Here is a 24,272-nt window from a genome sequence, read left to right on the forward strand (position 1 = left end):
AAACCTCAGCACACACAGTAAAGTAGAATTTGTTTACCTAAAAGTAATAACATGTACAAAAGTTAATTGAACAGTAATATTTCTTTCTGCTTTTTGTTATTTTACCATTGACTGATTGATTGGATTGACTGAATGATTGATTGATTGATTGATTGATTGATTGACTGATTGGAAGAAGCATGCATGTGTGGAGGTCAGAGGACAATTTTCAGGAATATATTCTCTCCTTCCATTCATGCAGGTCCCAGGGATTGAACCTGGGTCCTCTGCAAGAGCAGTCAGTGCTTTTAACCACAGAACCATCTCTCTCTAGCCCCAGGAATGAAGATTTTAAAAGGCTAAGGTGACAACACCTGAGGAACTCTGGAATTTTATAAGCTGGGCAGAGCAGGAATAAACAAAGGACAGTAAGGACAGGTGGCTGCAGAGGGTCAGGGACATCAGCGGTGAGGAGAGACTTCTGACAGCATCAGAGCTGAGAGGGCTGCAGAGGGTCAGGGACATCAGCGGTGAGGAGAGACTTCTGACAGCGTCAGAGCTGAGAGGGCTGCAGAGGTCTCATAGCAGGAGCCACCTCTGATGCAAGGCCAGGTAGCTGGAGTGGGGAGGGTATGGATGTAAGCACCTCCCAGAAGTTTGACAGTGGAGGGAACTACTGGTACAGAGTGGGAGCTGGAGTCTGGGATTTTAGTGTGTTCAGGACCGAACACATCTAGGGCGAAGCCCCAGTAGAGTCTTTCCCCTTGGTGTATGAGCATCTGTGATTGCTGCCTTACATACACAACCTGGTTCCCTTCAGGGGATGAGGAACAGTAGTTATGATGCTGCTTTGAAAAGTAAAGTGGAAAGATACTTCAGATGGTGCTGGTCCAGGTCAACTGTCCAACCCAGGCCTCAGCAGACCTGGATGTGGGGAGTCACAGGGAGTGCGGGAGGCAGGTGATCAGCAGACACTTTCAACCTCAGGGCCTGGGGAGTTACTACAATGGATCTGTGTTCCCTGAGACTACCAAGGCATGGGCTGTAAGTCACGCACAGGTGGGCTGTTTTTCAGTGATTGAACAGTGCAGTTCTGGAGAAAACATAGCTTTTACAACAGCTTTTAATAAAGCTTCTCCTCTCTCCCTCCCTCTCCCCCTCCCTGCCCCACTGTCTGTCTCTAGCTGTGTTTCCCCCACCCTGTGTCTTTCTGTGTGTGTCTGTCTCTGTCTTTTCCATCCCTTCCCCCGTCCCTGTCCTCTTTCCCTCTTCCTCTTCTCTCCTGTCTCCTCTCTCTCTCTCTCTCTCTCTCTCTCTCTCTCTCTCTCCCCATCTCTTTCCCACCTCCTTTCTCTGTGTCTCTCTCTGCTTCTCCACCCCCATTTCTCTTTCTTTCCTTCTTCCTCTCTATATCTGTGTCTCTCTCATGCTCCCCCAAGCCCATCACTTTTTTCTTATTCACTCTATTGCTGAAACAAAAAATTATCCTCGCACAGAGGCTATGATATATTTTCCTTTTAATATAAGAAATAAGCATAGTGGTTCATGCCTGTGCTTCCAGGACTCTGGAGTCTGAGGTAGGAGGATTGCCACAAATTTGAGGCAAGGCTTGTTTATATAGTGAGTTTCAGGTGAGCCTGGGCTAACAGAGTAAGACCCTGTCCACAATACCCAAAGTAGTAGCGATAATAATAATTTTCATATATAAGCATCCTTTTCCAATTACAGTATACAAACTGCACTAATTTCCACTTTGCTGGAAGAATTTCCAATTCATGCCTAGATTGGAGAAAGAAAAATAAACATTGAAACTCTTTGATTCATTACTTTCTAAGAATTAGTTCTGTAGGAATACTTAGACAAAAACACACAGATTTAGGAGTTTTAGTTATCACACATCTTAAAAATGTAAAATAAGAGTAACGCCTACCACCTGGGGACTGCACGTTCTGTAATAAATTGTACAATAAATGCCTGTCTTTGCACAGTAGAGACCTAGGTGCACTGTGAGAGAAAAGGTCAAAGGTATACTACACATCAAAAAGCCAACAGCGGAATGTAATCTGCACTGTTACCCCAAATAATAAAACGTGCATGTAGATCTTGATCTTGATCTCTCTTCCCCCTTTCCCCCTCCTTCCCCAACCCCCATGTGTATCCATGTGTAAGCATTCACAGTATATAGAACTAGCAAAACACTATTAACCAGGATTTTCCACAAGGGATGGAAGGTTAGATGATTTTCATATTCTGCATTTCCTTACTTTTCGGTAAAGATCAGGGTTTTAATTTTTGAATTTTAAAATTATGAATAATTCAAAGAGACAGAAGAGTACAGATAATAAAAAAAGATGCCAACTATTAACATTTCTTTCCATTACTTTGGATTTTTTTTTAATTTTATGTGTGCCAGTGCCTTGCCTGAATGTATGCAAGTGTACCCATGTGTGCAATACCTGCAGAAGCCAGAAAAGAGGATTAGATCCCCTGAAACTGGAGTTGTGGACAGCTGTTAGCCACTATGTGGGTGCTGGGAAACTGAACTCAAGTGCTCTTACCTGCTGAGCCATCTCTCTTGTCCCTACTCTGTTTTTGTTCATTTGTTTTTAAGGAACTGTTAACAGTTACAAGGGAAGATCTCCCTTATTTTACTGCTTCTGTCCTTCCCAGGATGAAGAATGGATTAATATCTTTTGTCTTAGCACACCTGTGGGTACTGGACAAAGGAGTATTGTTTAGGTATTCTTTAAAAAAAAGATTATTTTATGTGAATGAGGGTTTTGCCTATACCCACATATGCGCACCACATGTGTGCAATACCCACAGAGGCCAGAAGATGGCATTGGAACCCCTGGAACTGGTACTCTGAGCTGCCATGTGGGTGCTGGGAATTGAACCTGAGTCTTCTGCATGAGTAGCAAGTGCTTTTAACTGCTGAGCCATCTCTCTTCCCTCTCAGGTGTTCTTATTGCTCTGTGAGTCGTATCATACAGTGAACGAGCTATGACACCTGGGGCTTTTCATTCAACAACACTGATTTCCAGATTTACCCATGTGGGTACATGTCTATCAGGTTCATTCATCTTAACTGTAGGATAGACATTCGTGTCTGTGAAGACCTGTTCCTGCTGACACTCAGTACTTCTCTCTCTCTCTCTCTCTCTCTCGTGAATAATGCTGTGCACATCTTGGTGCAGCTGGCTCCCTATAGTACCCTGAAGCAGAGCCTCTGGGTTCCGGCCACTGGGCGCCTTCAGCACTGGACTATGCCCAGGCTGCTCAGTGAAGTGGTGGCCGAGGTGATTTTTGCTTACATCTACAGAATATGAGAGTACCATTTCGTTGCATACTCTTTCAAATTTAGACTTCAAATTTTGTATTTCTTATTAGAACATTATTATTAATTCATCTGGCAGAAATTCACATGCATTCAGTGCAGTCAAAGAAATCATGTGGAAAGACAAACTGTAAATAAATATGCATCTAACGGGGAGCACAAAGAATCACTGGCAGCTTTACTCACCGAATTTCAGATTTATATTCATTGATGGTTTTTTGGGTTGCATCAAGAGTCTGATGAGGTTCTTCGGGGTTAAAGCCCCTCTGAACAGCATTTCTTAGAGCTTGCAGCTTAAGAAGGTAGGGATAGAAATTTTGTTAGAAACTCTGTCATCCCTTATGAGCAATGTGACTGGACTCACTCAGTTTTCCTGGGCAGAATGCTGAAGCCTCCAGCTATTTCCAAACTTTCAGCAAAACCAACACTAACAAAAAGCCATTGCATCTGTTTTTTTATAGATCTGGAATACTAAGGAGCAACATTTGTCTTTTCTCTGTTTTCCCATAACCAAACTGTTCATGAGAAATAGAACTTTGATGTGAATGTCTCTGATACAAGTTTACTTTCAAAGCTCACAGTGGGTCCTTGACACCCAATAGAATTCTTTTGACATGAAACCATTCCTTTGAGTATCAGCTGAAGCAGCTGGTATGTTTTGGTGCCACAATATTCAGAAAATCTACACAAATATGAGAATGTCTCCAAGGACAGACATATTCTCAAGCCACCAACGGTCTCAAGTAATAACCACATCTGATAACCACGTCTCATGAGTGGAATCACTTGCAGCACACACCAGTTTTCCTCTTTAAGGGAAGTGTGTGCGCTGAATGGAGGTTCATTAAATGCATAGTATCTATGTACTTCTGTGATGGTATTCTCAGTTGTCAACTTCATAAGATCTAGAGTCACTGAGTAGATGGGCAGTCTGTGAGGGATTATCTTGATGGGGTTCATTGAGATGGGAAAGACCTACCTACTATGGCTGGCACTGTTCCCTAGACAAGGATCCTAGACTGTACAAGATGGAGAGGGTTGAGCTCAAGCCAGCACACCTTGCTGCTCTCTGTCCCTGATTATGGATGTGAGCAGCTGCTTCAAACTTCTGCTGCCTTAACTCCCGTGCCATCATGGACTACACCTGGAACTGTGAGCTCAAATAAACCCTTTCTTCTTCAGATTGTTTTTGTCAGGGCATTTTATCACAGTAAATGGAAAAGTAAATAGACAGCTTCCATTTGCCTCTAGGGCAATGTATCGTTCATTTTGGACAGAGAGAGCATGTGAAATTGGGAGACGAACATTCGATGCTACAAAGCATTTTCACTGGGCTCATCAGATGATTCAGCCCCATCTATGAGGATGGGCAGCATAAGTACCTTATCCGTAAGAAACTTTGCCTTGTTCCTCTGCTGTCTTGCAAGATACTGGTCGTACAACAGGGCCAGTTTGGATGCCAAAACGTGTTCTCGACTAAAACAGGGGTGATGAGTGAAGATTAACCCGGAAATATCGATGTCCAGCTGGAAATTTCCAGGAGGGTCTCCAGATCCAATCATACGCTGATTACTGTGAACATATTTCATTGCCTGCCGAAAGAGTGGGCCGTGAGCGGAACCCAGTAAAGCTAGAAAATGATGCTCTCTTCCTCAAATTGATATTGTCAGCTATAAACTATCAATCAGGTGCAACTACCTCCGGTCCTGCCAAGTCAGGGGAATGATGCTTGATTACCAGTTCAAGGTTCTGTTCTTTTTTGAATTCTTGAAAAGGATATTGGAAGATCAGACTGAGAAAAGAAACCATCTCAATTTTGCTTTCTTATAACTTTTAGACTGTATTACTTTCCAAAGCATGGCTTGAATCTTTTTCATGAAGCTTCTTTAAGTCTTTGGTTTTGCAAATGATGGCCTTGAAAAAATCTTTAATGGGAGAAGTGTAGAGTTCAGGGAAAGCCAGTCATTACTTGGTCATAGATACACTTTACTGTAGGTAAAAAATGTTAAATGTGGAGGGATTTAGTTTTGTAGATAGCAAGATACTGTGTCTTAGTGTTATTTTATTCTAGCACCCAGTTTTCCCTGTGAAGAATGAAGCTAGCATGCAAAATAACACAGGAAGAGGGGTGGGGAACAGCTGAATCCAGCGTGGAGAACACACAGATGGGAATCTTAGCGTATAGTGTATCAGATAAAGCTCTCCTTGTTTTCCTTCCAGAATCCCTTTGGGATATTCTCCACCAATCACCACTGCCTATTGAAGCTGGGGAACTTAGCAGCAGGGTCCATCATTGATTTTCTGATTATATTGTCTCTCTACAACCAGGAGAGACGTACCCTGTTATCAGGGTATGCTGCTTTAAGGTAAATCATCCAATTCTTTTTGTAGGGATGAGCATTTCAATTTCTTAATCTTTATTGACTAAATAAGATGGTAAATGTGGAGTGCTTGATAGGATGTCTAGTGTTCTACCAAATGCTAATTAAATCTCCTCCCTTGGCCTCCTATCTCTATAGGTGAAGACATGGTGCCCAGAAACACAGCATGTTTTGCAGAAGATCCCAAAGCAAATTCAGGGTAGAACCAGGTGAATACCAGCACAAGGCATTGCTCCACTAATGAAGTCAGCATCCCCACCTTCAAATCCCATTTCCATAGGGCCACAGGCTGGGGACCAAAACAGAATTGAACACATGAGTCCTTTGGGGGCCGGCAACACTTCATATCCAAAACACAGCAGAAAACCAATGCAAAGAAAAGGCAAGGAATGGGAATCTTTCTCTATAGAGTGGATAGAGGCAGAGTCTTTTAATCTCCAGGGTTATCATGTGCCCTAGAAGCTTTCCATAGATGATGAAAATGAACTTGAACTCATGGCAGAGATCACCAACTGTTACTAGAGCACAGGCTAATGTAAATTTGGGAAATAAAGTATATTTTGAAAGATGCTGAGGTACAGTTAACGTAGTCCTATTCAAGCCTACAATATTTAAAATACTTACTGGTTTTATAAGGATGTTTTAAAAAGTATGATGAAAGGAGGAGGGGAATTGGCTAGGAAAAGGGGCAGCAGGATGGGGAGGAGTTACGAGAGGATAATGGGGGTGAATATGATCATAGTACATTATATGCCCAAAATTGCCAAAAATAAAAACTTGTACAAGATCAAGCCAGTTAAGAGTCCATCATGGATGGAGGAGGGCTCACAACTCTGTCTCCAGATGAGGACCTATTGGCAGTTGATGGTTTCTGGGGGAGGGAGAGTTAGTTTTCTTCTGAGAAGTGACCCATGATAGATGATAGGTTGCCCATGCTGTAGGGGAAATCCCTATACTCATTCACGTGTAGGAAGCATTAATCAGACTCTGGTAGAAAACAGAAGAGGACTTGACTTTGGAAGAGGAATTGGGCAGGGTGTCCAGGAGGAGTTGGAGGAGGGAAGTGGGGAGGGGTAGATATGATCAAAATACATGAAATTACCAACAAATCATTTAAAAATGATTGCATCACTGATAAAATCAATTTATGTTTTTGAAGGATTTTTCTATGATTAATGTTTTTATCTCTATTAAGTTATTTTGAAATTGAATAAAAATCCAGAGGGTAAAGAAAAAAAAAGAAAGAAAAAAAAGATAAATGTCTTTTGTCTTTGGGGTTTCTTACTAAAGATAATGTCATTTTATAGAAACATCTAGATGTTTTAAAAAATAAATTTTAGGAAATACTGTATTAAATCCTGTAAAAAGTCATAAATCCTGAGTACATTAATATTCTGCTCATCTCGACAAAGTGTGGAGTTGAGTAGGTTTAAAAAAAATGGACTTATTATTTCTTGTGAGTTCCAGTGCAAAGCAGGCAATAGCACAATAGTGAGTTAATGAAGACTCACATGGGCACGCTCCACTATAAATAAAAATGCTGGAAACTCACAACCAGTAGCTCCTGAAAAACTGAGCACTTTGTAAAACAAATGGGACGCGTTTCCATGCACAGCACAAACACAGCCCATTCGATGTGGTGCTCCCTTTTCCGTTCTTGGTTGGCTACGCAGTAATATAGTCATGGGATGCTGCTGCCAGGATCTCTGCTTCTCCACATTCCAGGCATCATCTTATCAGATAATTGACTTTCTTTCCCGGTATGCTGGTTGGTCTGGATGATGACCTTCGCTGGACTGCAGACACCCACTAATCTTCATTGAATATATGAGATGATGCCTCTGAAGGGCTTGACAAAGTGCCAAATGATCTTCAACATGCTCCTATATCTAAAGATGGACATATACAGGCCCAAAGACATATAGTGATTTACTAAAGGTTCCAAAGCAAGTTCAGGGTTGAGCCAGGGTAGATTCCAGGGCTTCTGGCTACAGTACAGCACACTTCCCTGACACCATGCAGCAGAATTAAAAAGATGACTGATGCTATTACCCATAAAGATTATGATGCTATGCAGGATTACAGTATCAATTCTGACTAGGTTTTACAACATCCATTGACCTCATAACATGCAAATAAAGCATTTATGCCACACACTCTTAACATTTTCCAGATAACATAAGCAATTTCCAAAGCTCATCTCTGCAACAGAATTGACTGATTTGTTTTAAACTGGCAAGTTCTGACCACAGTCCATGTTCACTACATTGATAGTCTACTAATCTGGAAAAGAAGTGTGGAGTCAAAAGGTGAAAATTTAATGAACTCATATTCTTTCCTGTGAATGCTAGTATAAGGACTTACACATCGATGGGTTCATATAAAACAGAAAAATTAGTAGGTGGGGCTTCATTTGAGGAAGGAGGTCCCTGGAGGCATGCTCTTGAAGGATTTGTTTTGTGCCTGGCCCCTTAGCACCCTTTCTAGCCATCCTGAGATAAGCACCTTTAACTACAACCTCTTACCATGATGCTCTGTCTCCCTGAAAGCCCATGGTGATGGAATCAAACAACCATAGACGGAAACCTCTCAAACTGTGAGCCAAAGGAATCCCCCTTTAAGTTATTTCTCTCGTATTTTGTCACAACAATCAAAGGCTAGCTGACACACCTTTTCCATATGAGGAGAATCATCATGAAAACAGTAGCAGCAATTTTTCCCAAGCCCCTCACTTCAAGGTACAGGAGGAAAGGACGCCCCTCACAGATGGTCTTCTCTGGCTGTGAAAGCCCAGAGTGGCCTTTCTTCTTTTAAATTTTAGTATTTTTATTTAATGTGTATGTACGTATTGCCTGCATGTAGGTAAGTGCACCCATGTCGTGCAATGCCTGTGGAGGTCAGAAGAGGCTGTCGGATGCCCTGGGCCTGGAGTTATGGACAGTTGTTAGCTGCCATGTGGGTGCTGGGGTTTGAACCCGGGTCTTCTGCAAGACAACCAGTGTTCTTAACTGCTGAGCCATCCATTTTTATTTAATGTGTATGCACGTATTGCCTGCATGTAGGTAAGTGCACCCATGTCGTGCAATGCCTGTGGAGGTCAGAAGAGGCTGTCGGATGCCCTGGGCCTGGAGTTATGGACAGTTGTTAGCTGCCATGTGGGTGCTGGGGTTTGAACCCGGGTCTTCTGCAAGACAACCAGTGTTCTTAACTGCTGAGCCATCTCTCCAGCCCCAAAAGCCCAGAGTGGCCTTTCTGAGATGAGTTCTGATAATTAGTATTCTTATACTGAGGTTGCAACACAGAAGTCCATTTCTTTTCTCCTTCATTCAGGTCAAAACATTGAATTATAATCTGCGTTAGCCACTTGTGTGCCTTAGGACCACTCAGATAACCCGGATTAATTCAAAACTGCAGTTTCGAGAGACATGTATAACTGGATGTCAATTGGAAGACGTAATGAGAAATTCCCCTGCGGTTGCTTTGTGCCTGCTGGTTCTGTCCTGCCTTTCCTCTTGGTGGGTGTTTCCCGAGTCGTGAGACCACTTGGGGTGTGGCTCTCGGGCTCCATCCTATACTCCCCTTGGGATGAGGATGAGGCAGTGATAGAACTCTTCTTCACACTGGCAGTGTTACCTGGGGTACGTCTATTTTGCATTCCCGTCCCAGCTCTGCATGAGCTCATGTTCCAATAACTGCTGCTGGTCTCAACCTTAAGTGCTAAACTCAGCTGTTCAAAAATTCCCAATCCTCCTATTAGGAAGAAAGTTGGATCTTTTTCATCTTTCACCTGCTTACACTTCCTATACACAGGACTACCATAATACTAGCAACAACTTCTCCCAAGGAGAGATAGTATGTTTAGAGTGTATTTCAAATTGTGAAGTTCACTTGATTCTTCATCAATTGAAAACTAAAAGTCAAGGCTGTAAGAGAGGATGTTTGTAGATGATCTGCTGGTGTGCTCAGCATGTGGAGAGGTGCATACCAGTGACTAAAAAGAAATGAAAAGGTATGCAAAAAAATAACCACTGGTAGGGTGAAAAGATGAGTTGCCACATTTGTCCCCAGAAAATAACATAGGCTGAGTGTGGAGCCTGAGTGGAGTCTACAGAGGCTGTTCTAGGTTCTCCTCCTCTCAGAACAAGCTATATCCCCTGGACCACGAGCTGGGTAGGTCTGAGAGTCAGTTATAGCTGACTGGTATTTGTCTTTGGTATTGATAAAGAGGGCCATGGGGAGATTAGTTCCCCTTCCCTCTGGAGCTATCAAGCTAGGCCATCAAATTCCATGTCAGTCATCACAGGGAGAGTTCTGTACTGTCAGGATCTGAGAGAATGAGACTCATCAACATTCAAGGAGAAGCAGAGGAGAGAGACCCACTGGCATCCAGCCCAGGTCTCAGCCCGAGGCTCTGTTTCCTAAAGCTCCTCCTTCACTTTTAGGACTTAGCCCCAGAACCTTCCCAGTTTTGTAGGCTGTCAGACCTCCCTCTTTGCTTAAACTACTTAGCCCTGGGTTTCTGTCACTTGTAACCAAAGCAGGGCTTAGAACACTACACAAGCAAGCTTTTCTGTGAAAAGCTAACAAAGACAGTGGAAGGGGAGAGTGACTGTTTATCAAGTATCAAGGACAGACGCCTCCCACTGGTGCACATTCTGATAACAGGCAGCTAGCACCCACCATAGCACCTCCAACACCTGGTTCCTTTTCTGTCTCTTCTCTTGACAAAGCCTAATCCAAGTTTGAATGTTGCTACCTCTGGAATCCCAGAACTTGGTACAAAGGATACATATAGAGATTCAGTTAAAGATACAAAGAATAAAACAGGGAGGAGGGAAGGAAAGAGGCTGCTGTGCTGCTTTCCAATGACTCTAGCCCAACTTTGCTATTGTAATTAGGCAAGCTGCATTTTCTAGTATGTGTTGTCCCATTTGGTATTTTATTTTTTTAGATTTGGATTGTTCCTATCTCACAATGTTTTAAATTAGCATTGGCTCTATTTAGCATTTAACCATTTTCTTCTGCATGATATTTTGTTTTGCATTTTCTCTTTCATGAACGGCCTTGTCTCAATTTAGGAGGAGCAGAGTATTTCACTTTTAAAAACTATATTTTTCTCTGTAATTAAAGGCAATGTTCATAATAGCAGGGCTAAATAATAACTCCCTTCTAAATTAAACTCCTAAATTATCTACGGGGTGGACATACTGTCCATCATGGGAACTGATGGTCTGGTGTTTCAGTGCAACTCACTAACAGGAGGACTTGGCTCTAATGGGGGATGTGCTCTGTCAATCCTGCTGGGTGGGGGGATTGTCAGAGCTGAGACCCTGCAGTGTGAATGTGTCACATCAAGGGTTCATTAAGGACCTGAGGAACTGTAGACTCCTGATCCAGCAGTGAATTTGGTTGCCATCATTTGATAACAAAACTAAAGCCAGGCTCCAAGAAAACTACCATGGTCCAGGGCTGTATAAGGAAGCGGACTAAGCATGGGCCAGCAGAGCCAGCCATCGAGGAGCATTCCTCCATGGCTTCTGCTCTACTTCCTCAGCTGTGAGTATGTTTCCCAGTTAGAGGCAATGCTGTGGGAAACAGCAAGAAGGCCCACTTTCAAGTTCCTGCTTGAGTTCCTGTCCTGACTTCTCTGGATGATGAACTGTGACCTGGAAGTGTGAGCCAAATAAATCCTTTCCTCCCCTAATTGGCTTTGGCCATGGTGTTTATCACAGCACCACAATGAAGCTAGAACATCTGCCAGTTTAGAAAAGAATATAGAAGGAAATAATGTCCTTTTCTATCCACATTCCCACCCCCACTGGCTGCTTCCCAATGGGAAAGAGGAGTGGGTCTGAATGGAGTCTCCTAAAACCAAGATGCTGGGAGCCAGGCTGTGCAGGTGGAGGCAGGGCCTCTGGTTGTGTTGTCTACACTGTCTTCTGGGAGACTGGTGTGATCTCTTTGGCACTTCAGGAAGTAAACTTACTGGAGTAGGTCTAGCAGGTCAGTTATGTCTAGAGGGGGAAAAGCAGTAGGAAATCCCTCTGGTCTCGGGTCCAAGTGGAAGTCTACTGGCCAGTGTTATTCTTGGTACAACTGGCTCTCTGACCGCTCTGACCACAGTGCATTTCCATATTTATTTAGAACTCATAAAGAAGATAGATCAGATTCCCTGGCTATCAGACCACCCTTTCTTTATTCATTAGCCCCGTTTTATAATTTTAACCTGCAATTTAGTGCTTCATTATATCAGTGTTTCACACTGGAATGATGGATAGATGAAGAGATGGACTCTGGTGGATTATTAGATGTGTGTGTAAGTTCATGCTGTCTTGACCACTAATTATATCATGCATCTTTGTCATGTAACTAACTAGATGACAGATGATAAATTCTTCCCCTGGGCTGGGGCCTCTGTTTCCACTTACTGTGTAAACCCACTCCCAGGATCACATTCCTATACAAAGCAGCCATTCACTTGTCCATGATAACAATTCTATAGAAGTCTGCAGTTTACTAGGCAGCCTCCTGTCTCACCTCAGTACTCACATGACCAGTGAGGGAGGGTATAGTACTGTTATTCCTAATCTTCAATTATGGAGAGGCTCAGGCAACACAAGTCTGCTTGGATTCTTGGAGTTGAGCTTGTATCTTCTCTGCACTCTGCTTTACAGGATGGCCTCCACACCCCATCATCCTATTTCAATTTATCAGTATGGACATAATAGAAACTTAAAATGAAACATACAGTTGACAAAGATAGAGGCTAGAGGATGAGCCTGTGTATTTGCAAGTTCATCGCCAGGGTTTTAACACATAAACGTTGCTATGGTTTGAAAATGACTTAAGTTTGTCCTTCAGTTTGGAGTGCTGGAAGCTTGGGTCCTTGGGTGTTGTTGATTGTTGATATGGTAGAACTTTAGCAAGTGGCAGATGCTCATTTGGGGATGGGGCACTGTTCTTGGAGGGATTAATGCTGGTCTCATGGAATGGGTCAGTTCTCAAGAGAATGGGTGGTTAGAAAGCAGGTTCTGCTTGGTGGTGTATCTTGCTCGCTTCCATGCCCACCATACAAGCTCTCTTACACATGCTCGACCATTGTGATGGAATCTACCCTGAGGCCCTTGGCAGAGCTGAACAATTGCTGACACTAGGCTCTTGAACCCCTAGAACTGTGAGCTGAATAGATCAGTTATTTATAAAGCTCCCAGCTTCAGGCATTTTGTTATAGCAGGACAAGACAATGTTATTGATAAAAGAAATGCCTAGAAGATACACTGTTGCTGTGTCCACTTTACAGAGGAAGAACTGAAGCACAGAGAGAGGTTGAGGACCAAGTTTCCTCAATAACTAGTAATTTCAGGACTCAAATCAGGCAGTAAGGTGCAGAACTAATACAATAGAGGAGAAAAGATTTGTAAGGATAACAACCTCCCAGTTAGATCAGAGAAAAGAAGGAAGAAATGGTCTTGCAGCATGTGTGCTCACTAAAGAGAAATAAAGACACAAAAGACAAATGAAAACAAGGGCAGCTACCATGGATGGTGCAAATTTGCTAATAAAGATGCCCGCAGAGCCATTCCTGGCCAGGAAACATAGCCCTTTGTAAGCAGGGATGGGGTGGATGGACAGACTGTGTAAGCAGGGATCCAGTAGACATAATGTATAAATGGGCTTCCAGTGGACAGACTGTGTAATCAGGGATCTGGTAGACAGACAGGCTGTGTAAGCAGGGATCTGATAGATACAGAGACTGGGTAAGAGGGATCCGGTGGGTAGATGACTTAATGCACACACATGCCCTCTGAATTTTATGTGCGGGGTGGTGACTTATTTTAACAATCAAAGTATAATGTGACAAACTCAACTCGTCCTATTCAATAAGCAAAGCAACTTCCATGTCATGTATTACAAGGGATTCACATGGAGAGGGCATGCAGTGTGGAGAGGGCATGCTTACCTTCTTGTACAATGTCTCCAGTTCTGCCTTGGCACTTTGCTCCTGTGTGGACAGTGATGGCCTGGAGGGAAATGGCTTGATGGGGCTGGGCAGGGCCAGGATTCTGCCATCATCTCCAAACCACTTCCCCACCTAAGGGTTAAGAAGAAAGGGCTATATTCCTTTAGATTTTGGCAGAAACAGTTTATGAAACATTTGTAGAAAACTTCTGTGTCAGCACACAGATTTTATGCATCTCCTAGGACCATAAAAGAACTTTAAAAAGTTTCTGTTTCTTGGGTCGGGCGTGGTGGTGCACGCCTTTAATCCCAGCACTCAGGAGGCAGAGGCAAGTGGATCTCTGTGAGTTCAAGGCCAGCCTGGTCTACATAGTGAGTTCCAGGACAGCTGGGGCTACAGGGAGACCCTGTCTCAAAAAAACCAAAAAAAAAAAAAAAAAGTTTATGTTTCCACAAAATTTATTCTTCACTAAAACTCCTCCCAATGCTAAGTTACAGTCCCTGATTCCACTCGAGATGAAAAGTTAAATGAATGCTTAATAAGAATTTTATGTTCTCTTTATTAAAAATTTAAGGGAAAAAAACACACAAGAAAGACTTGAAATTGAGAACATTCTATATATCAACAATTTAAAAATTCTGTGAGTTGGGAAGAGATTGGCATTATCTGGTTAGCAACAGTCGATCCGGTTGGCTCTGAGCAGTTGAGAGGTGGTATTATTAGAGGGTCTCCCAATGGAATGAGCGACAAAGAAGAAAAGTAGAAACAAAAAGAACCACTTTCTGTAGACAGACAGAAGAAAAGAGCCTGGCAGATAGTGTGTCCAGTGAAGGCTCTCTGGAGGAGCACGGGGTCCCCACTCACCGGCTCTTGCATCAGCAACCTGTTCTCCATGATGTTCTGACTGGTACTTGCCACCTCCGGTCTTGCTCCGATGTAAAGACCTTCATCTTCCAGGAATCTGGGCTGTACGTTCTCAGGAAGCTTCTTATAAGTCGGCACTGGGTAGCCCACAAATAAATGCAACAGACATGAGCGTCAGCCTCAACCTTCAAACCACCATTTGGGGAATTAAAACAAGCTTTGGAGTTTCCATGTATGGGAATAACATTTTCTAAATGAATTTCTGGAAGCAAAAGGAAAAGATGAATGTGTTCATTTTCAATATCACATAGGATCTTGTACTTAAGATCTAACACCTAAATAATTCAGTATGGAGCCCACCAGTGGGGTGCACTGAGAAGAACAGGGCAAAGTAAAGGGCTTTGCGTGTTCCTCTATTGCTTCTTAGAGGAGGAAATTGAGGCCAGGCACTTGGAGCTCTTTCCCTCTGTAGGAGAGCTAATGGTTTTGAGTTCACTGGATTCCTGGGAGAATTAGATGATGTAAAGCCCAAGGAAATGCTTTGTAAATTAAAGCTTGAGCCCTGGGAATGTAGTCACATGGTACTGGCCTCCCACGTACAGGGACCTGGGTCTGAGCCCCAGCACTGAAGAAGTCTGGTCTCCATACATCATACACTCCTTTTCTTCCATTCATAGACCACATCTTCACTGAGCACCTTCTAGTGTCAAATGCTCATGCAACACTGGGCTCCAAGTGAGGCCGCTGCTGTGTGGCTCCCACATAATTGCCAGAGGGAGCAACGGGCAGCAAGGAGAGGCGAGGTCTACACAGACTCTGATCAAAGGATGGTATGTGTGATGAAGAAACACATAGGTAATAGCAACTTAGGGAGAGGAGAATGAACTTGGAGAGAAGAGATGGTCTGGTCAGGGGTGATGCCTTTGGTACCCAATGTTGAGAGGAGGCATGGATGTTAAGAAGGTGGACCCGGCAAGGTGGGGAACATGTGCTGTGCAGTGATTTAGTTACTGAGGGGCTGCCTAGGATTGTATGAGATTACAACAGAGCTGAAAGTTTTCTGTCACCTGGTGGCACTGTACCAACCACTGGGTTAGAGGTACCTACAATATCAACATGGCGACCTGCTGTACACATCTTCCTCTAGGTCCCACGGGCTATATCCAAGACAACCCAGGTTCACAGGAGACTGTACCACCTGGGTCTGCACAAGAACACTGTGAGGTTCACATAAGTACAAAATTGCCTAATGACACATTTCTCAGAATGAATCCCTACCCTTATGTGAGGCATGACCTTTCTAAAGACTGGGCATGTTGGGGAAACAAGCTTCCAGAATGCTATGGTGCAGTGAGAGAGAGTGAAGAGAGGGGGATTGATTGATTGATTGATTGATTGATTGATTGATTTCAGGTCACAGGGAAGAGCTTGGGGCTCTGTGGTAGGGAGGGACCCGATCAAATTTAAGGTTCTGTCAAGGCTATGGGGCCTGCTGCAGCACAGCAGACTAGAGAGGGTGAGGAGAAGCCAGGACAGGATGCCCTGTGGGGTTAGGATGTGACTTGGGCTCAAAATTCTCTCCCTTTGAATGAAAGTAAATACCTGTCCATACTGTCTTGTTTGCGTGTGGCCATTTGGACACTGAATTTCCTACATATCCCCCAAACCAGTAATTCTGTTCCTAGAAAACTCTCCTCTGGTCCTCAGAAAACAATAGACAACCTTCTCATTCACTCTGCCAAACACCAAATCATGCTAATGTGGTGGTGTCCAAAATTTTCCATTAAGATAGTTTGACGGCTCAGCTAATACATGCTTCCTTATTTATTGCATAGGTACTACCTACAAAGTTAATGAAGAAAGATGCAAATAAGTGTAAGGAGAAGCCTGATGTGATCTTCCTGTATCACTGGGGTGAGCATGCGCTCCTCTGGAGGCCACTTCTGTCAAATGGCGATAGCAACGGGGCAGAAGCTGGATTTGGTCACCTGCACTGGTGTTCGTAACACCAGGCCTTCCACATACATAGTTTTCCCAGTGATTCCGCAGTCACCTTTTAGGTAAATTTTATTCTCTCTTGTCTTCAGTCAATGCACCTGGGAATAAAGGAGCTTGCTCCTGGTCACAGTGTCACCTCTTCCTTGGGGCCTCCCTTGAGATTGGAGAAGGTTACAAGATATACCCATCCTCAGATGCCTGCCAGAACAGGCTTCAGGTGCAATCAGGGCTTGCTATACCTCTGGCAGGCCCTTGCCAATCCCCTACTTGTAACTCAGTCTGTATCAGCCCTTGGGAGAGGTTATTTTTGTTGTTGTTGTTTTTGAGACAGGGTCTCACTATATAGCCCTGGCTGCCCTTCAACTCAAAGATCTGCCTGCTTCTGCCTCCTGAGCACTGGGATTAAAGGTGTGCACTACCACACCTGGCCCAGGAGAGGTTCTTATGATCTAACCTCTATTCCAAGTTGTGGGGCTCTGGGGAGAAATCTAAGTCCTCTAAGCAGAAGCACAGGTGACAGTCTGTTTCTTGGGCCAGGCTGCTGCAAATGCATTTCTTCTATTTCCAGGAAACCATAGTGTACTACAGCTAGGTGTATAGACCATTTGCCTCCATCAGTCACTAGTTCATGTTTTGGGCTGTTTCCCTAATTCCCCTAGGCTCCTGCTTCCTCATCCATGAAGGAGGCATGGTAAAGATCGCCATCTGCCTCTCTGGTTCAGACACAGGCTAACCATGTGTGTCATGCCCTTGGGAAAGCACTTGGTGAAGGGCAGGCTGGCACATGCACTCAGCAATGTAATTACTGGGGCAAATCACATACTATTTGAGCATTTGTACCAGGTACTTATTTTAAAAAGAAAATTTGGATATCTATCAAATTCCAATGCTTTGAGCATATGTGATTCAAAATGATCTCTCAAAATAGAGATGACTTACCTTTGCTTTGATTCAGTGTTTAATCAGAACTCTGATAGAACATCACATATTCATAAGAACTTTACTTTCCAAGAGCCGATTAGGGTGTACTGGTTCTCTCATTTCCCCCTCCCAAAAGGGAGCAGAGAGAGAGAGAGAGTGAGGTAGAGCCCCAGCTCTTAACAACCCAAGGGGCTCTGCTGCAGGACTCCAGGCTTTGTCACTTCATGGGTTAAGGACTAGAGTTGGGTCAGTATGAGGTTCTTTGAAGAGAAACCAAAACCAAGCAGGGGGCCACGAGCAATGAATGGGGTTTATCAGATGGTCCTAATCCCAAAATTCTGGCCACTTCCCCAAGGATGAGTGAGAGACTTCGCACAGCCTGAATGTTGGGGTCTTGTGCTCTTGGCCCCTAGATTGGCCATTGATGTGATGCAGGGGTTCCCATGTCACCCTGATGTTTCTTACACAATTCTGTCAAAAAATGTTACCTGAATGGATTGAATGGAGTGTATTGTTTTCGCTATTTTTGTATGACAAGATCTCACTTGCCTTAAATTCACTGTGTAGCTGAGAGTGACCTTGAACCTCTCACTTTCCTGCGTTGACCCAAGTGCATACACCATCATGCCCAGTCCATGCAGTACTGGGACTAAAACCCAGGGCTTCATGAAGGTTAGGCAGACACTCTATCAATGGAGTTATAATCCTTATTTTTATCTGAAGAAGGTGGTTCTTTGTGTGTGTGTGTGTGTGTGTGTGTGTGTGTGTGTGTGGTGGTGTGTCTGTGTCTTGGTGTGTGTGTGTCGTGTATGCTTACGTTTGCAGGTGAGTGATTATGTGTGCATGTGGAGGCCAGAGGTCGATACCAGGTTTCTTCCTCAATCGCTCTTCACATTCTTTTTTGAGATGGGATCTCTCAAGAACCCTGGCATTCACCTGTCTAGACTTAACTGGCCAGCATCTGCAGGGATCCACCCATCTCCATCTCACAGCACTGAGGCTGTGTGCACATGCTGCTGCTGGACTTGGATGCTGGGGATCCAAATCCAGGTCCTCATGGTTACAAGGCAAGCACTGTACCCACTGAACCCTCTCCCCATCCCAGAAAATAGACTTTAATTATTAGATCAGATGAGAAATTAGTACCAGCTCTGGAAACGGCCAGTCCTTTTATGCCAGCCAGCCGTATTTCATCTTCACGAAAATGAACGTGTCCAAGCTGAGCAGGGAAATAAACAGAGCAAGTACCTGCCAGTCGACTTGGCGTGAAGAGGGTTTCTTTTTCCTTCTGTAGCCGAACGTGGGCACTTTTGTACTCCGCAGGTTTGACTGCTACAACGTTGTGCACTGTGGGATCTAAGCCCAACAGGAAGTCCTCGGCATCCTTGCCATTCAGCAGCTCTTCCTCCTCCTTCACAACATTGAAAAATAACAGGAAGAAGTCATGCCAAGATTCTTAGCTTACCTGCGAAAGTAGTCACCAAATCTGAACCCATCAAACTTAACACATCCTACAACAAAATAGTATTTTTCAGGGTGCAGACATGCCTCACACAAGTGAGGGACTGAGTTCAAATACCCAGAACTCATGTAAAAAGTCAGATGAGTAATGAGGATACCTGTAACCCCAGCGCGATCCTATGGGGGGAGGAGAGGCAGAGAGAGGAAACCCTGGGAGTTCACTGGCCAGCTAGACCCTGCCTTGAGCAAGGAAGGAGAAGACTGACACCTGAAGCTTCCTCTGACCACATGAGTGCAGTGGCACATGCATACCACACGAACACACAGACACACACAGACACTACACACAACACACACACACACACACACACACACACACACACACACACACTGTATCTTCCTCTTGCTTTTTTCAGCAAAAGGTGAAACAAGTGACAGTTGTTTTCACCGGTGTCCTTTCCTTGGTGTTTTCTGCTATTTTGTGTATCTGGAAAAGGCCAGCTCAGAAGTGGTAACCAGCACAATGGGAAATCGCATGTCTCATGGCCTTTGGAGATGCTTGTTTGGTGCTGTTTATTTAAATAACCTGGGCTCATAAATTATGTGGTATTTAATCCTCCACCAGCACCAACCCGAGGCCCAGGGCGGAAAGTGGACAGGTACAGGGGCCAGGCCCAGCTCAGACAGCCTGTGTTTGAATCCCAGCTTGCCTCAAGCTGCCTTTTCATCTTAGTTTCTTCAACTGTAACTTGGAGATAGGAACAGAGTTCACACGTTAGGACTCGGTGAGGATAAAATTAAGTGATTGTGAGACAGTGGCTGTACTACATTCGTTGAGGTATGTTAATTTTGAGCATTTTTGAAACTCCCCTCTTTTTAGTGTGTATGTGTGGGGTGGAGACAGGGTCTTCCTGTTTTGCCAGACTGGCTTTGATCCTCCTGACTCAGCTTCTCAGGGACTGGGATTCCAGGCGTGTGCCAGCAGGCCTGGTCTTTCTTTCTTCTACTTTCCTCTCTGTTTCTCCTCTCCTTTAAAAAATTTAAACCAGTTAGCATAAAATTTCAGGGAACATCTTCATTGTAGCCTGTGGCAAGATTTCTATCTTTTAGGAGGCTGAATAAGATTCTACTGTGTTTGCATATGGTAGTTTATTTATTCATCTGCCAGTGAACACTAGGGTGGTTCTACTTTTGGGCTATTGTGAATAATGCTGCTTAAACAGTGGAATGGAAGTATCTGTTTAAGTCTTTCTATTTTATTTATTTTTATTTTATGTGTATGTTTTGCCTGTATATATTTAAGTGCATTACATGGGTGCAATGCCTGCAGAGGCCAGAAGAGGCTGGTGGTCCCCTGGAACTCAAGTTATAGATGGTTGTTAGCAGCCATGTGGGTGTTGGGAATCAAACCCAGGTCCTCTGCAAGAGCAGTCATCTCCCAAGCCCCCTCTTTTCATTATTTTTGTTATATGCTCAGAGTTGAATTGCTGGATCATATTATAATACTCTTAAAATTGTTTAAAATTCTTTATTTTGATTTTGTGTGTATAAATGTTTTTGCCTGCATGTATGTAAGGGCACCATGTGCGTGCAGTGCCCACAGAGGCCAGAAGAGGGCATCAAATTCCCTAGAACTGGAGTTATAGATGGTTGTGAATTACCATGTGGGTGCTGGGAATCAAACCTAGGTCCTCTCTCGGGGCAGCCGTTGCTCTTAACCACTGAGCCAGCTCTCCAGCTCCAATGCTCTTTAAAATTTGAAGAACTTTCATCATGTTTATAACAGCAGCTTTACCATTTCACATGGCTGTCAGCAGTGCATAATATCCAACTTCTGTACTTCTTCTCCAACATTTATTTTCTATCTCTCTCTCTTTTATAATAGCCATTCTAATAGATCTGAAACCATAGTTTATTGTGGTTTTCACTAGCATTTCCTAATGACTGGTAACACTAAACATTTCACTTTGTGTTTATTGGCAATTGTATATCTTCTGTAAAGAAATGTCTATTGAAAAACTTTTGCCTAAAAGTACCCCATTAATGTACATAATTTTAAGTTTTTAAGTGTCAGTTAAAAATAATTTAGAAAAGGAAAGCAAAAGAACTTTTCCCATTTCTTTAAAAGATTCATTTTTTATTTTTTAAATATGCATGAGTGTTTTGCCTGCATGTATGTGTAAGTGCACCATGTGTGTGCAATGCCTGAAGAGGCCAGAAGAGAGCATCAGATCCCCTGGAACTGGAGTTATGGACAGTTAGCCACCATGTGGGTACTGGGAATAGAACCCGGGTCTTCTGGAAGAGCAGCAAGTGTTCTGAACCACTGAGCCATCTCTAAAAGACTTATTTTTATTTTATGTGTATGAGTATTTGTCTGTCTGTCTGTATGTGCAACACATGTGTGTCTGGTGCCTACCAAGACCAGAGGGGGGCATAAAATCCTTTGGAGCTGAAGTTACAGATGGTTATGAGCCACGATGTGGGTGTTGGGAGCCAAACCCAGGTCCTTTGTAGGAACAGCCATTGCTCTTAACCGCTGAGCCATCTCACCCCCTCTCTAGGCCCCCCTTGTCCATTTTTTATCTCTCACACACAGTCCACAGTTTTAGAATCAGACTTGTAGCTCAAGTGTGGTGTCGGGCACAGAAAAGCTGCTTTCATAAGGCTGTGGAGGAGGGAGGTCTCACTGGCTTTGCGGAGGCAAACACTGAACATGAATTAACCCTTGTGCAGAGTCTAGAAAGAAAACTCTCATTTTCTCCCCACACAAGAGATTTAATCAAGGCCCTCACTACCCAATCTGTGGGGTGCAGTCAAGGGCTACAGAAAGTCTCATGAGGCCAACCACTGAACAGTGATCCACCTGCATCCAGCTAAGACAAAGGTGAGCTGTTCTGCGGTGCAGTGTAGGCCTTTTTCCCAGCCCCACTATCTCCGCATCAGCTTTCTCCTAGTGGCCTCACCACCATCACTACGTCAAATACCGTTTTCTTTGCTCTCCCTGCAGGAGTTTCTTCTTCCCTTCCCTCATCCTCTTGAGCTCTGTCTCTGTCTTTTGCATTCGACTTGTCCTCTGGTTCCTCTGGCTCATGATCAAAGTTGAAAGTAAAGAAGTTGTAGGCCTCTTCTGCAGAAGGGAAGCCTGCGGGAGCCTGAGGGGAACAAGGAGCAACAGCAACTTCAGTTTATGAAAACTGAACAAGGTCATGCAACTAACCGACAGCTGGCTTGATGCTAACATAGTCTGGCACATGGAGGTCTCCCTGACTGTATTGTCTTTGTTCAAGATTTAACTAGATTATCCGTGCAGCAGATGGTGGTTTTTCAAATAAGTAACACTAGTTACTTTAAAAAATATCAGCAATTATGTACAGTAAGCACAAAAATATATTCTTTTTTATTTATTTTATGTGTATGAATGTATTGCCTGCACCTGTGTAAGCGCACCCATGTCATGCAGTGCCTAAGAAGGACAGAACAGGTCATTGGATCCCTTGGAACTGGAGTTATGGAGAGTTGTTAGCCATCATGTGGGTGCTGGGAATCGAGCCCAGGTCCTCTGCAAGAGCAGCCAGTGCTCTTAACCACTGAGCCATCTCTCCACCCTCCATAAATGTGTTCTTTACAGGAGTAAAGCTTCAGGAAAGATTATTAAGGTGTCAAGAACTAGATTCTGTAGGTCAATGCAGAGATAGTTTTGTTCAATAATGAGAAATACAGAATTTGTTAACTTTTTAACATATGACACTTACTAGCTTTCGGTTCTTTCTTCCTCCTCTCTTTCCCATCACGGAAGCTCATGCAACTTAAAAGCAGAACGAACTCATCCCAACCATTTCCCATCTTCCCATGTAGCCCTCCTCCCTTCCTTCAACAAGCAGTGCTTTCATTCCATAAATAGGACTTTTAAAAGTAGAAATCATTTCTCGTTTTTTTCTTACATGCTGTATGGTAGCAGGGCTCAGGTATGGAGATGTACATCTGTGATTGCATATTTTTGAAAAACATCAACAAACATGATTTTAAAACACTGGATTTCTCACCTGGGGTTTTGACTTGATTTTTCGTACGGAGTCACGGAACTTAACTCTTGAACAACTCTGGGAGTCATCTTCTTGTCGAGTCCCTTGTACCTCTTTACTTGGCTATGTAAGGGGGGAATAAAAAGGAACACTGAACCAAAAAAGCCCAGAAACTAAGGGTATTCTAAATTAAGGGTTAGCCCTTGGTTTAGCGGTCAGCGCTACACAACCTAGAATCACCTGAAAAGAAAGTCTTAATGAAGATCGTGGGAGATTGTCTGAATTATTAATTGATGTAGGAAGGCCCAGCCTATTGTGGATGGCACCAATCCCTGGGCAGGGGCTCCCGAACTATGTGAGAGTGAAGAAAGCTAGCTCAGTCCAAGCAGAAAGGGAGTCAAGAACCACGTTGACTCTCTCTGCTCCTGACTGTGGATGTGATGCTTTAGGCTCCTGCCTGACTCCCCTACAGTGATAGAGCTGTGATGGAAACAAGCTGCTCCTGTCTGACTCCCCCACAGTGATAGAGCTGTGGCAGAAACAAGCCGCTTTGTCTGGGGATTTTATCACAGCAATGGACTTGAAGCTAGAACAGTCTTGCAAAGGCTTTTCTTCAGGCTGTTGAAAATCCTATCATTCCAGAGGACCATGATGCTCACAGATTTCAGACATATGTGAAGGTGGCTGAATGCCTTCCTACTTAACCCTGCTCTCTTGGCTGACCAATGAGTCCTAGGGCTCCTCTGGATCCCTCCCAGTGCTGACATGATAGGCATTCACCACCACACCTGGCTTTTTTGTGGGTGTTGGAGATAAGTCAGGTCCTCATGCTTATGTATGCCAACTGACCCAACTCCCCAGCTCCTCATACATCTTTTTTAAAGATATTTTTTTATTATTTTTACATGTATGTGTGTATTTCCTGCATGTATGTAAGTGCACTCATGTTATGCAATGCCCATGGAGGGGAGAAGAGGCTGTAGGATCCCCTGGAACTGGAGTTACGGATAGTCGTTAGCTGCCATGTGGGTGCCGGGATTTGAACTCGGGTCTTCTGCAAGAACATTCAGTGTTCTTAACCGCTGAGCCATCTCTCCAGCCCCTCATACATATTTTTTCAATGCATCTGTTCTGACTGTGACCCATCAAATGGGGTGAAGCATGGAATGTTCCACTTGTGCGGTCGTATCTGCAGAGAAGTTTTGAATACTGAAGGGCTTAAGAATCCAGAATTGTGGCTTAAGGATTCCTAGGCAGGCTGTTTGCCAGGATAATTCTCTTGTGGGTACCACCTTCGTCCTCAGTCTCACCTTCTAATCTATCTATCTTCTACTTCACTCACTATG

At 43.7% G+C, this 24,272-nt stretch overlaps 1 protein-coding gene across 1 annotated transcript in view; it reads right to left on the reverse strand.

Annotated features, from left to right (window-relative positions):
• Cc2d2a (coiled-coil and C2 domain containing 2A) overlaps window positions 1–24,272 on the reverse strand; it is a 128,876-nt gene that overhangs the window by 78,938 nt on the left and 25,666 nt on the right. The window contains exons 7-13 of the mRNA XM_029560505.1: window positions 22,948–23,049; window positions 21,889–22,056; window positions 18,689–18,851; window positions 14,522–14,658; window positions 13,658–13,789; window positions 4,699–4,908; window positions 3,503–3,609 (exon numbers count right to left, since the gene is read on the reverse strand). Of these exons, the coding sequence (XP_029416365.1) occupies window positions 3,503–3,609; window positions 4,699–4,908; window positions 13,658–13,789; window positions 14,522–14,658; window positions 18,689–18,851; window positions 21,889–22,056; window positions 22,948–23,049 (1,019 nt within the window). The remainder of the gene's footprint in view (window positions 1–3,502; window positions 3,610–4,698; window positions 4,909–13,657; window positions 13,790–14,521; window positions 14,659–18,688; window positions 18,852–21,888; window positions 22,057–22,947; window positions 23,050–24,272) is intronic.

This window comes from Nannospalax galili, unplaced genomic scaffold, assembly GCF_000622305.1.
Source record: "Nannospalax galili isolate Female #2095 unplaced genomic scaffold, S.galili_v1.0 scaffold271, whole genome shotgun sequence".
NCBI lineage: Eukaryota > Metazoa > Chordata > Mammalia > Rodentia > Spalacidae > Nannospalax > Nannospalax galili.